Here is a 13294-nt window from a genome sequence, read left to right on the forward strand (position 1 = left end):
TAACGGAGCGCCGAGCGGCTGTTTTCCGGGTTCACACTCACTCAGCATGTAGAGGAGGCGGGCCGCCGGGAGACACCTGGACCACCGCGGACACGCCGGAGCCCGGACACACGGTATCGATCCGCTGATAACGATCAGCCATCAGTAAAGGTGAGGAGCGGGACTGGGTTGTGTTCTGGGCTAGGAGGAGGGTCTTGTGGACCAGGAGGTGGTGGTGGTGGTGGTGGTGGGGGGGGCTCAGTTCCCTCTGGGTGGATCCTGGTCTCAGATCAGACATGTCAGGTCCTGCAGACTGCTGCTGCTGCAGACTCACCAGGAAAAACTGCAGTCTGTGTTCAAGGTTGAACTGTCCTTTTTATTCAGATTATTCTGCCATCAGACTGAAGTCAGAGTTCAAAGGCGACGCTTCAGTCTGAGGGGTTTTATTTCTGGTCTGAGATCAGATTACTGAAACATCAACATCGCGGCGGTTCACTGAAGGTATGTGACGACACTGTGTGTCCGTAACAAGTAACCCACATTCACCCGAGTACAGCTGTGAGGTACTGGTACTTCACATATTTACATTTTGTCAAACTGTATACTTTAAGCTGTAGTTAGAGTACTGGAAGAAAAAGAAATATAAATACCACAAAACGATACCAACAAACAGCGGTGGAGGTGAGGAGGCTGTACTCATTGACTGTACTTAAGTACAATGTCGAGGTACGTGTACTTTACTCGAGTATTTGCAATTTCTGTTACTTTCTAGGTCGACTTCACTACAATTCAGAGGGAAATATTGTACTTTTTACTCCACAGCATTTATTTGACATTTATAGTTACTAGTTACCTTTTACATAAAAAACACATGATATAATGCAGTACTATTATACTCGTCTACCCTGTAGTACACAAAGTATCTACTACAACATTAAAATGTTCTTGCATGTATTTGTGATAAAAACAGAATAATATGATATTCTATAATAATATAACACTGTGAAAGGAGCCATTCTGCGTAATAAGTACTTTTACGTTTGATACTTTAAGTACATTAATACTATTTTTACTGAAGTACATTTTTGAATGCAGGACTTTTACTTCAGAGAGGACAGAGTATTTCTACACTGTGGTATTGTAAATGATCTAAATACTTCTTCCGCCACTTCCAACAAATACCCCATTACAAGTAACTACTACTACTGCATTTCAAATATTACTGTAATAAAAACACATGTGCGAGCAGCTAAATCTAACATGAAGTACTGAAAGTGAAAGAAGTGGTAGTTTCAGTGGTGTTGTATGTTTGATGTGTGACTCCTGCATCACGCTGTTGGACAGTTTAATCTGAACATCATGGATCTCATGTGTCTGAATGAATCTCCAAAGTCAGCAGTAACTCCAGCCATCAGACAAAGTGAAAGTACAACGTTTCTCCTGAAATGCACTTGAGTATTTGACTTTAGCTCCACTTGGGGCAGAAACATTAAAGTATTGTTTACATTCGGGCAGAAGCAAACAATTACTTTCATTATCGATGAATCGATGAATCGATGGGTTTATAAAACATCAGAAAACTGTGTCCATCACAATATCTATATTCAGTTTTATATCACGTAAGACAGATTTTACATTTGGAAGCATCCAATATTTGGTAATTTTGTTTGAAAAATGATGAATTGATTGTGAAAATAACCTCCACTTGTATCTGCATGACACAAGTGACAAGAACTGCTTCTTTTCACACACTCAGATACATGAAACAACCCGAATTTTACAAACAAGAAATTTAGCTAAAACACTAAAACCTCAATCTTATTTAGACATTCGAACTTCAACTGCAGCAATTAGTCCTTTTAATAGATGATTGCTTGATAGACAAATCTGGAACAATTCAATCTTTCATCTTCATGTCAGTTCACACATAAATCACGAAACAATATTTTTTACAACCATGAACAAATATTACGAGTGACGATCTAAAGGCAGCTTTATACTTTGGTAAACTAACAAAGTGATAAGTCAGACTTATAGCTGAGTTTGTGCTGAAATAAATGATAGCGTGCATGTGGAGTAAGGACGGTTTAAAAAGTACTAAACAAAGACAAAGATGAATGCAGAGAAAGTCAGCTAAAATGTACCAAAATGAACCTGGACTCTGGCTCACTGTTTGAATCTGATGAAGAAGTAATCATTGAGAAATTAAAGGTATTTAAGTGCAGAAATAATGTGTTTTGTTTGGCTGCTAATAGATGCACTTTGTGACAGTTGTGACACGGAGTGGAAATCTGTTTTCAGTAGTTAAATGTTTGTTTGATGAAACGTTCTGTTGTCAGAGGAAGATCATTCTGAACTTGTGAACACGAAGAGACGAAGCTGAGAATACACTTTTTATATTGTGAACAGTGTGGCGTTGTTGTTATCACAGTGTCTTACCTGATCTGCGCTCAGTCTGCTCTACTTCCTCTGTTTTAAATTTAGGCCAAACTTTCAGAGACTTCATCACTTCCTCTTTTCGCTGTTTTTAACGAGAAGACGCTGCTTCCAGTTCAGTTTGCAGCTCACAAACTCAACAAAGCTGCGTCAGTCTGCAGAGCAACAGACTTTTACTTTATTTCATTTATTTACAGGAAGTTAAATCTTTGAAAAACTGTTTCACCTTTACAGTAAGTAGCTTTAAGGTTGTTAAAGTCAGTATCGTATACAGTTTGTTGTGTCTTGTGTTGTTGCAGCTTTTCATTGAAGACTGAATGACATTTCAAACCACAGACTCCATGACTCCATTATAGACACATTTCCCTCAAATTCAGCCCGACATGTTTGTGACCTCTGCTAGAATTTAAATAAAGTTCTGTGGGTTTGAACAAAGTTTGGATAAACAGCATGAGTTTGAACTGAGTGTGCCTGAACCACCAGTAGGTCAGTGAAGTTTTAAATGTCTTTGTAGAGGCAGAGGTGCTTGAAAGTTATTGAAAGTCGTGCAGAACTTGTGCAGGTTGGTGTTTAGACCAGTCCTGACCAGTCCTGACCAGTCAGCGTAACCAACGTGTGCAGGTTCACTATGTGTCTGATGGTTTGTGTCATTTGTGTAATAGCTCATTTTGGTACAAAGTCAATGTCAAACAATCAAAGGCTAAAGGCTGGAGTCGTGTATTCTTGTGTCATCATGTAGATGGTGCACATTCCTAAATAAATGAACTGTATCACAATCAGGTGGTCAACAGGGGCCCACAGCCCCCTCTCCCCACCGCCCCTCAGGGGTTAAATCCAGCCGTTACTGCAGGCTGTAGGGATGGCAAAGTTGGTCAGTATCTCACCAACTTTAGGATGGATTGCCATGATATTTGTACAGGCATTCATGGTCCCCAGAGGATGAATCCTAACTCCTCTGCTGGGCCTCTGACTTTTCCTCGAGCGCCACCATGGGGTTGACTTTTCTGGGTTTTAAGTGAAACATCTCATCAACTGCTGGATGGACTGTGATGAGATGTGGTTCAGACCTTCATGGTCCCCTCAGGATGAACTGTCATAACTCTGGTGATCCTCTGACTCTTCATCAGCGCCATCATCAGGTCAACATGTTCATGTGTCCAACACTTTGGTTTATGACCAAATACCTGCAGAACTGATGACGTTCATCAGCCTCAGCTGGACTCTGTGTTTACTGCTAGTTAGCTAATGTTAGCATGCTAACACGCTAAACTAAGATGGTGAACATGTTAAACGTCAGCATAGTTTGGCCTCACAGAGCAGCTAGCTTAGCTGTAGACGCTTCGTCTGGTTCTCTTGATTGTTCAGTCTTAATTTTAACTTTCAACATAACTATTTGATTTAGCAAAGATGTGCATGTTTATACTGTACATCTGCATATGAGTATCTTCACAGTTTATGTTAGCATATTTACATATGTATGTTCCTGTAACTCGCACATGTAATCTGTGAATACTGCCACTATGCACTTGACAGTTTGTGTAACGTCAAACTCAGAAGAAGAGTCTGTTTCATTCACAAAAACATATCAGCGTCTTATCGGCACACGCTGCATTTAATGAAAGTTGTGAGGTTCTGTTTACTGATTTAAGGCGTGTGATCATTGTTGGGTTGACGCAAAAACTTCAGACACACATGACCTCTGAAATGTACATTTCTAAAGATCTAATATTCTCAGCAACAACAGTCTCAGTGGAGTAGAACTGTTTGTGACCTCTGATCTTTATTGATTGATCAATCGCTGCAGGCCACACCTTTAACCAGGGGTGTTTGTTTAACCCAGTGTTCATTCATTCAGGACCTTTCTTGGTAGAAGTGTAAGAAAACAAGACCGAATGAGACGGATCACTGCACTGAAATCAAGAAAAATCACATTTGATTTGAAGCCAAAGTACTGCACAAAGTGACACTTTGACCTGCTGCTGGATCATTACTGTCATTCTGAACTATCAGCTAATGATTATTAGTTCACTGTGGATGAATCAGCTGATTATTTCCTCCATTAATCCATTAATTGATCGTTTGGTCACAATGACCCAGAGCCCAAAGTGACGCCTTCACAAAGCTCCACATTATTAACAAGACGTTACAGTTATTAACAGCATTCAGAGGGAAAGCAGCACATCTGCATCTGAACAGCTGGAACCAGGAAATGGTTTCACACCAATAATCACTTTGATTATCAAAATAGTTGTCAATAGTCAATCGACTACTTGATTAATTGTTTCAGCACACATTTTCATGTGTTTTGTGGGCTAAAATCTTCTTTTGTAAAGTAACTAGTGACTACATTTGTCAGATAAATGCAGTGATGTAAAATGTACAGTATTTAAATACTCTAAGATGTGAAGGAGTAGAAGTAGAAATTGGCAGAAAATGCTGAAGTGCAAATACCTGAAATCATCAGGGAAAGCCAAAGGACTCTGAACACTCTGCCCCCCTAAGAGACCCTCTCACGGTCTGAACTGTGTTCACAGCATGGGGAATCTGATCAAGGTGTTAACCAGAGACATCGACAACAATGGTGGAAACTTCTTCCTGGACTTTGAGAGTAAGACACACACACACACACACACACACTGCTCTGACGTGTTAATGCAAGACTAATTCATTAGTAAATGAACAGCAGAGAGTGTGTGTTTGACCTTTGACCTTTGTGCGTCTCCCTGCAGACGCTCAGCCCTCGCAGTCGGAGACGGCGGTGTGGGAGGAGGTGAACCAGGTGCTGACGGAGGCTCGGGTCATCCTGGACGACCTGCAGGCGTACAGAGGAGCAGGAGAGGAAATACGACAGGTAACGCAGAGGGCAGGTGACACATGACCAACCCAACAGCAGTCACAAAGCTGAAACCAGGACAAGTGGACTTAGTAAAGATACGTGGTTCTCACAGGACAGCACATGCTGATCTTATAGAATATGATGCGTCGCTGGAGATGAAAGTACCCAACAGTATATAAAGTACTTCACATGAGCTCTGAAACATCAGAGAGAACAGAAACACTGACAGGGAACATTTTACTGCTACATGAACACGTCTACTGTCATACTTTAGGTACTTTCTGCTGATGATACTTACGTACTTTTACATGTCTGTGTGACTGTGTGTGTCTTCAGGCCATCCAGAGTCCTGGCGTGGAGGGGGTCCAGGAGAAGGCCTGGGCAGCTGTGGTTCCTCTGGTGGCTAAACTCAAAACCTTCTATGAGTTCTCCCTGAAGCTCGGTAAACCTCTGCTCTTCTCCTCTGAACACAGCATGATGTTGGTTTTGTAAACGATGAATCATTTAGAGTCACACAGACCACAGGGCGGGGCTACCTTCTGATTGACAAGTCGCTACCACGGCGACATTTACAAGCTAACTTTGTTAGCAGCGGCTTCTCACGGCGCAGCCAGGAGCCAGGTGCAGTCAGGTTACAGGTGTAGGTAGGCGTGTCTTTGGGCTCTCAGATCCCCAGCTCCACCCTCTCGTCCAAATATGGTCACTTCTGGCAAAAAGATGAGACAAAAATCTGACTGAATGTTGGGGGTCATTAATGGAGAAAAACCTACCTGTCCTTCCTGTGTCCCCCGTCTCCCCCCGTCTCCCCCCGTCAGAGTCCAGTCTGCGGTGTCTCCTGGACATCCTCACCAGCTCCGCCTCGACTCCCACTCAGCATCTGGAGCAGAAACAGGCTCTGGCTCGTCAGTTCGCCCACATCCTGCACTTCACGCTGCGCTTCGACGAGCTCAAGGTCTGCTCCTGCACCTCCTGCACCTCCTGCACCCCCTTCACCTCCTGCACCTCCTACACCTCCTGCACCTCCTGCACCTCCTGCTTCTCCTGCACCTCCTCCACCTCCTCCACCTCCTGCACCTCCTGCACCTCCTGCTTCTCCTGCACCTCCTGCACCTCCTGCACCTCCTCCACCTCCTCCACCTCCTGCACCCCCTCCACCTCCTGCACCTCCTGCACCTCCTGCACCTCCTGCTTCTCCTGCACCTCCTGCACCTCCTGCTTCTCCTGCACCTCCTCCACCTCCTGCACCCCCTGCACCTCCTGCACCTCCTGCACCTCCTGCACCCCCTCCACCTCCTGCACCTCCTCCACCTCTTGCACCTACTGCACCTCCTTGATTCCTCCCCTTCTTGGCCTCCTCCTCTTCTTCTTGTCTTCATCCTCCTCACCACCTTTATTTTGATGAGCTCCACCTTCTTCCTCTTTCACTGGTGGAATGAAACTAAGTACTTTTACTCAAGTACTTTACTTGAGTGTTTTCATTTCATGATACTTTATACTTCTACTCTACATTTTACTCCACTACGTTAATCTGACATCTGCAGTTACTTTACATTTAAATACTGTGCAGATATTTTTTATTGTAAATTTCTATTTTATGTTTATGATTCTTGACTTTTGCAGTACTTTTTTTTTTCTTTTTCTGTGTTTATTGTTATGCACCAAAATACCAAGACAAATATCTTGTATGTGAAAACAATAAACTGATTTCTGATCCTGATCCAGATTAAGATTTTACAGTATGTAGAAAACATATGATGAGTTTATTAAATATGATGCACTGTTATAGATTAAACTACATAAAAATATGTTTAAAAAGTAGCTCCACCTCGACCAACTATAACGGTAAAGTGTTGCCGACACATTAATGCATCAGTAATAATAATAATACTTAATATAATGCGGGACCTTTAATGGAGCATGCTTGTATTGCTACTTTTTCTTAAGTAAAGGATCTGAATAGTTCTTCCACACGTTCTTCGTCTCTTTGTTCCAGATGACGAACCCGGCCATCCAGAACGACTTCAGCTACTACCGCCGAACCATCAGCCGCATGAGAATCAACAACCTGTCTGTAAGAAACACAAAGAACAATGAATCTGTTGTTTGTTTCCTGGGATACAGGAATAATACAAATATTCGACATGTCTCATGCGCCATATTTGAGAAGTTTTGGAAACTTTGGGAGGGAAAATACCTTTTTAATGTGGAGTCCTCAAATGTAAAACCACTTTATAAACGTAATTATCATCCGATTGATATGATAATCTTAGGGGACGAAAGTACAGTGACTTTTGATTTTGTCAAAATACACAATACTCGGCTGATCACTGACCGGGTTTCCATGGCAACCTGTTTCTTTTTTTCAGGCCGACAAAGGAAATGAGGTGAACAACGAGCTGGCCAATCGGATGTCTCTATTTTACGCAAGCGCCACGCCGATGCTGAAGACGCTGAGTGACGCTACGTCAAAGTTCGTCTCAGATGTGAGTCCGTCCTTAGAGTTTTTAATTTACGAATTATACGTATACATTTTCTAAATGAATGTATTAATTGAACAGCACACTTAATCATTAATTCATTGATTTTGTGTGTTTTTAAAAAAACTAAACAGAAACAAAAAAGTGTATATAGATATATAATAAAGTAGAAGTAATTTAATATCGTCACATTGTAGGTGTAATGAACACTTCAGCCTGTAGGGGTCACTAGCAGGACTGTGGACTGTTGCTCTTGTTTTTTCATAAACCACCAGCAGGGGTCGCCCTCGCTGCATCTTTCTGAGGCTTCAAACACTGAAGAAAAGTTCAGATGCTCTCAGAGTTTAATGAACCCTGAAGGTGAAGTTGAAAATAAACCTTTATGGACCAACATGAGGAACATTTCTTCATCTTATCATATATTACTTGACTGAAGAACACAGCTTTACATTCAGCTAAATAACATTCACATAAAGTCTTGAAAGTATCTTCTAGATCTATAGAATTTGTAAATGAGTTTAAATGATGTGTGAGATCCCAGAAACCAATTTATATTTATATTTCAGTTATATCTGCATTATATTTTATATTACAACTTTCCCATTTTCATTTCATTATATGCATCTTTTTACTATTATGAAGTATAACAATAAGTAGAAGCAGTGGTTGAATTTAACCAAGTACAATTTTGAGGTACTTGTTCGTGTGTTTTTCTAATATGAATTGAATGCCACCATTGTTTGAGACTCAACCTTCCTTCGAGTTGAAGTCTGCCGTTTGTTTACTTGTTGTGTTTATTGAATGAAACTTTATTGTCCCGTTGTTGTTGTGCAGAACCCAGACGTCCCGATTGAAAACACGACAGACTGTCTGAGTACGATGGCCTGTGTGTGTAAAGTGATGCTGGAAACACCGTGAGTCCCGACAGGTCCCTGAATGCATCATAACAGCCATCTGCCTCAGACATGAACCAACACTGTGTGTGTGTGTGTGTGTGTGTGTGTGTGTGTGTGTGTGTGTGTGTGTGTGTGTGTGTGCAGGGAGTACCGCAGTCGTTTCGCCAGTGAGGAGACGGTGTTGTTCTGCCTCCGTGTGATGGTCGGGGTCATCATCCTGTATGACCACGTTCACCCGGCCGGAGCCTTCGTCAAGACCTCCAACATAGACGTACGTTTACGTATAGATGCCTGGGGTACTCAGGAGGGGGGTGTCTCTTTAGAAGAAGCTTTAACACACCTGAACCATTGTTGTTTCAGCTCTAGCTTCATTTTAGCTTAAAGACACACACCCTCATTTTATCATAGAGCACCCAAACTCTTTAAAAACTCTGCTTTTTCATTGGTGGAGCATCATCCTGCAGCACACTCTGGATGTGGTCTAATTATTCTCTGGTATATCCAGGTCACACTGTAGATAAACATTATTAATGCACCACAGGTAGGTGTCCTTGTGTCTGTCTGGACCTCTCCTGTCTTGTTCCTGTTTCCTGCTGCAGCCATCTGCTTCAGGATCAGTGATCCTCTCTGACTCATTTTCAGATGAAAGGCTGCATCAGAGTGCTGAAGGAGCAGCCGCCCAGCAGTGTGGAGGGATTACTCAACGCTCTCAGGTCTGACAGCCTCCTGACACTCCTCAAACACATCACAAATACTAACAAAGTAAAAGAAATCATAAACATTATTTATTGCTGTAGTCTATTTTTTAAACCTCCATTTCTTTTGCAAACTCTTTATTTTGACTTGACTAACTTTTGTTAAACTCCACCAGTAATCGCATTATTTCCTGACCGGATGTTAGAATTGTGATATATATTGATTAATAATGATAATATATATATATATATTTTACATTATTATTATTAAAGTGCCCCCTCAATCCCTGCAGGTATACGACCAAACATCTGAACGATGAGGCTACCTCCAAGCAGATCAAAAACATGTTGCAGCCAAATTAACTCAATGCTTCTTGAGCAGAACTGAAACTGGAACGATACAGGGAGACAAAAGTATTTTGGTCCAAATTTCAAAAGAACTACTGAACAAACCTTTAGCTAATATTTCTTTGTTTAACCTCAGTTGTTGTTTGTTTTACTCCCATTTGAAAAATTGTTGTTGTTGTTGTTGTTGTTGTTGTTGTTGTTGAGAGAAAAGACCAGCTGTTGTGCTCGAGCTTTCATTCACGTCACGTCAGATTTACAACAAATACCTGTTCAGTTTATTCTGCCACCTAGTGGACGTTTTTCCAGAATGCGTCACATACAGAAAACACTGCAGTTCATGCTGATGTTGGTCGTCGTGTTAGCGCCCCCTAGAGGCTGCGATGTTCACTACAGCCACAATGTGAAAGTGTTGAACAGAACAAACGACACGCTGATGATGTAGTTATTCGTAGAGCCTTCTCTAGTCTGGTTCCAGACCTCTGAGTCGCCGCCCACATCTACGCTTCTTTCGGTGTCCCGTATACGGGTTCACAGTGGGGACGTAACATGGCAACAGGTGTGGATGAGATGGACGCAGTGAGACGACGGAGGTGTGATGGCAGGTGAAGTTTGAACTTCTCTCTCATGTTTCATGTGAACAACACCATGAATGTCCTTCAGTTATCCACGTATAACCACCCGGCTTTTACCTTTAGACCTGATCCGCTTCCCGTAGTGGATGTCAAGTTTGTCATGCTCATGAATTCCCACACCAACTCTAACATGACCATCGTGGGCAGCTGCAGCGGGGTCTGCGCGGCTCGAAAGCAACGTCATGACCTACAACTGGCATCTGTAGACTTTTTAACATGTTGACCCTTCGTTCGTCAGGTCATCTGTACCTCTGATGTGACATGAATGCAGCTGAAAGTTGTCATGCAGCACAGATCTGAGAGCTGCTGTTGGTTAAAGTGTGTTGGTGGCTTGACAGCCTGACAGATCATCACTTCAGCCCCCTTTTCCACCACAAGAACTTCTTCCAGGACTATTTTCCAGAACCCAGGAACTTTCCCGCTGGAGGAACCTTGTTCTGATTTAATTCCTCGGCTGCAGTTCCTACCTCAGTAAAAAGTCTCTGTGGCCGAGGAGTTCACAGGTTTACGGGACTGGACGTCACTGATTGGCCAAACACACACAAACACACACAAACAAACACAAAACAACGGTTTATTATTATTATCTTGTAATTTTCCTTGTCTGCAGAGTTCTTGAGGCGGACATACTTACAGACCTCGAGTTTAAAAACATCATACAAGTTGTACGTCCACGTCTCCCAGCTCAGCCTTTAAACTATAGATGAGCTCGTGCTTTGAATTAGCAAAAACACAACCCTTTGAATGTGTGACGCCTTGGGAAGTTTTTGTCTTAGTTTTCTTTTTGATTTCATGCTTTGGCTAAATGTCTCTCTGGATCTCACATGTGGCCTGTATTTCAGACAGTACTCACTTCTCTAAAATCACGCACAGCCCAAAGAAGTTCCTGGTTTCTTGAAAGTACATTTCCTAGTTTCTGGATTCCTTGGTGGAAAAAGGTTGAAGCACTCAGTAGCCAGATTGTTTGGGTAAATTGAAAGAGCTCGTTCCTCCATGTTTTGTGACTCGCCCTGTTTGGGACTCATTCACCGTGTGGGCTGTGAGCTGCTCTTTATTGTAGGTGGCAAATTTAACCAGACCAACAGTCTGTCCTCCTTTTCTCTTGTGAAACTAAAACATTGTGTTAGAAAGAATCTCACCTTTATGCTTTTTGTCCAGGTCAGTTTTCAGGTGCAACACCTTCTTGGCAGAGAAGCAGTCGACACCCACTGTAACCGTAACTGTAACTGAGTTTTAATGGGCGTGTTTTTCCCATCGGCCACAAGAGGCAACAATGAGCCCATTCCACACTGGAAAACTAACGTGCAAACAAAGGTGAGATTTATGCTTCGTCGCAGTGGTAGGCAAGTAGTGGCTCGTGGGGCAAACATGCCTCACCTCTGGACATTAGCTCACCTTGTTGTGTCCAGAAAACTCTTAGACTGTTGGTATAAATATGAGACTCAGGTAATCATCACGCATGACACGCATGAATGATGATTAACATGCGCTGCTGTAACTCTGTCAGCCCTCAGTTACTAATGGTAACGGACACAGTCCTAAAACAAGTTTTATGCATAAGTTTCATTTTTAAATGAATCAAAGAAATCATGTCCACTGGCCTGGAAAACGTTCAAGGAGCTACGCAACAAAATGGGCCCATTGTTGAACTGAATCGTTTTATCTGAAGTGTTATCAAACAGTCATGGTTCCACGAGAGAAAAGACTTTGAGCATGAGGACTAACTGGTTGGTTTGGCAAATGCACATGTGGTTAACGTCCCCACCTCCAGATGAAGAGCAGCGCTCAGCCACTCGCCTTCATCTTTGTCCTCCACCTCCTAAGCGGTGGAGGAGTCCATCCCAAATTATATCTTCATTTCAGTTGTTTTAAAATCAGTCTCATTTCTGTTTTTCGCAGTTATATAACGTTCATGTCAGGAAATCGATCTAAAACTCACGGTATGATTTAATAAACAGCAGGAATGTAAAAACTAGTGGTATGATCATTTTGAAGCTGTGACATGTGGACAGCTAACGAAGGTAGCATTGAAAGAAACGTGCAACTGAGAGCAGTTTGGAATTAGCTAAGAGACGGAGAAGGAGAACCACTGTGACCAAGAAGATGCGGTACTGATACGAGGGAAACCTCAGACTGATCTGATCAGTGGGACTGCTGACTGGAAATCTTTACCAGCTTTTTATTTTGCTTTGTATGTTAATGCTGCAGTGTCAGGGATTGTATGGCATTAATTGTTTTCAATGATGTTTGTGTTGGCCAAATAAAGTTTTTACATTTGTAAGAAAAAACGGATTCTCCAGTTTCTTCTTCATCTGCCTTCTTGAGCAGCTGAATTGAGACATGTTTTGTGTTCATATTCAACATAAAGTGTCTAAAGTATCTGCTGCTGTACTGGACAGCGACATTTTAACAAAGACGTATCCCATGAGTCTCTGCTGCAGGAGCTGCAGGTGAAGGTGATGATTATATAATAGTTCTGCGAACCAGACGAATCTACGAGCTCATGTTTTATTTGCTCTTTGTTTGCTCAGATACATCTGCCCCCCCCCCAAATAAAAATGTGGGGCCGATTGTTTTCTGTTGTTGGTTGTGGAGCAGGTGATGTCACTGTCGCCTCTTCCCCTCTTGTTGGTATTTTTAAATCCTTCGTGAGACTCATCGTTTCACTTCTGCTTCTCAGTCGACACAAATGTTCTTTGACCACATGACTGTTTTTTTTTGTGTGTCTGTCATGTGTTTCTGCTGATTTTGGAAAATGTTGTGTTTTTATTCATCTTCAGTTTTTATTACCTGACTCTATTTTTAACTCTGGTCATCATTTGTTGTTCTTAAAAAGGTGATAAATAAATAAATAAATAATGATTCGAATCAGGATTTCACAGGGAAATGTAACACACTGGATTTTAACACAACAGGACTTTATTTCACGATCCTCTCTGAGGTCAGTACACCACACACACACACACACACACACACACACACACACACACACACA

General features: G+C 42.1%; 1 protein-coding gene across 2 annotated transcripts; it reads left to right on the forward strand.

Moving 5' to 3' along the window:
• Window positions 1-34: 34 nt before the first annotated feature.
• On the forward strand, window positions 35-12581 carry LOC139296993 (CYFIP-related Rac1 interactor B-like). Of its 2 annotated transcripts, none has more exons than XM_070919572.1 (11): window positions 35-150; window positions 4950-5023; window positions 5145-5266; window positions 5588-5693; window positions 6067-6203; window positions 7245-7322; window positions 7618-7734; window positions 8563-8642; window positions 8769-8895; window positions 9267-9337; window positions 9613-12581. In XM_070919572.1, the coding sequence occupies exons 2-11, from the start codon at window positions 4951-4953 to the stop codon at window positions 9680-9682; spliced, it is 981 nt and encodes a 326-aa protein (XP_070775673.1). In that variant the 5' UTR covers window positions 35-150; window position 4950; the 3' UTR covers window positions 9683-12581. The 2 variants fall into 2 exon arrangements, with proteins under 2 accessions (XP_070775673.1, XP_070775672.1); XM_070919571.1 differs by lacking the exon at window positions 35-150 and adding an exon at window positions 448-480.
• Window positions 12582-13294: the final 713 nt, after the last annotated feature.

This window comes from Enoplosus armatus, chromosome 14 (genome assembly GCF_043641665.1).
Source record: "Enoplosus armatus isolate fEnoArm2 chromosome 14, fEnoArm2.hap1, whole genome shotgun sequence".
NCBI classification, from domain to species: Eukaryota; Metazoa; Chordata; class Actinopteri; order Centrarchiformes; family Enoplosidae; genus Enoplosus; species Enoplosus armatus.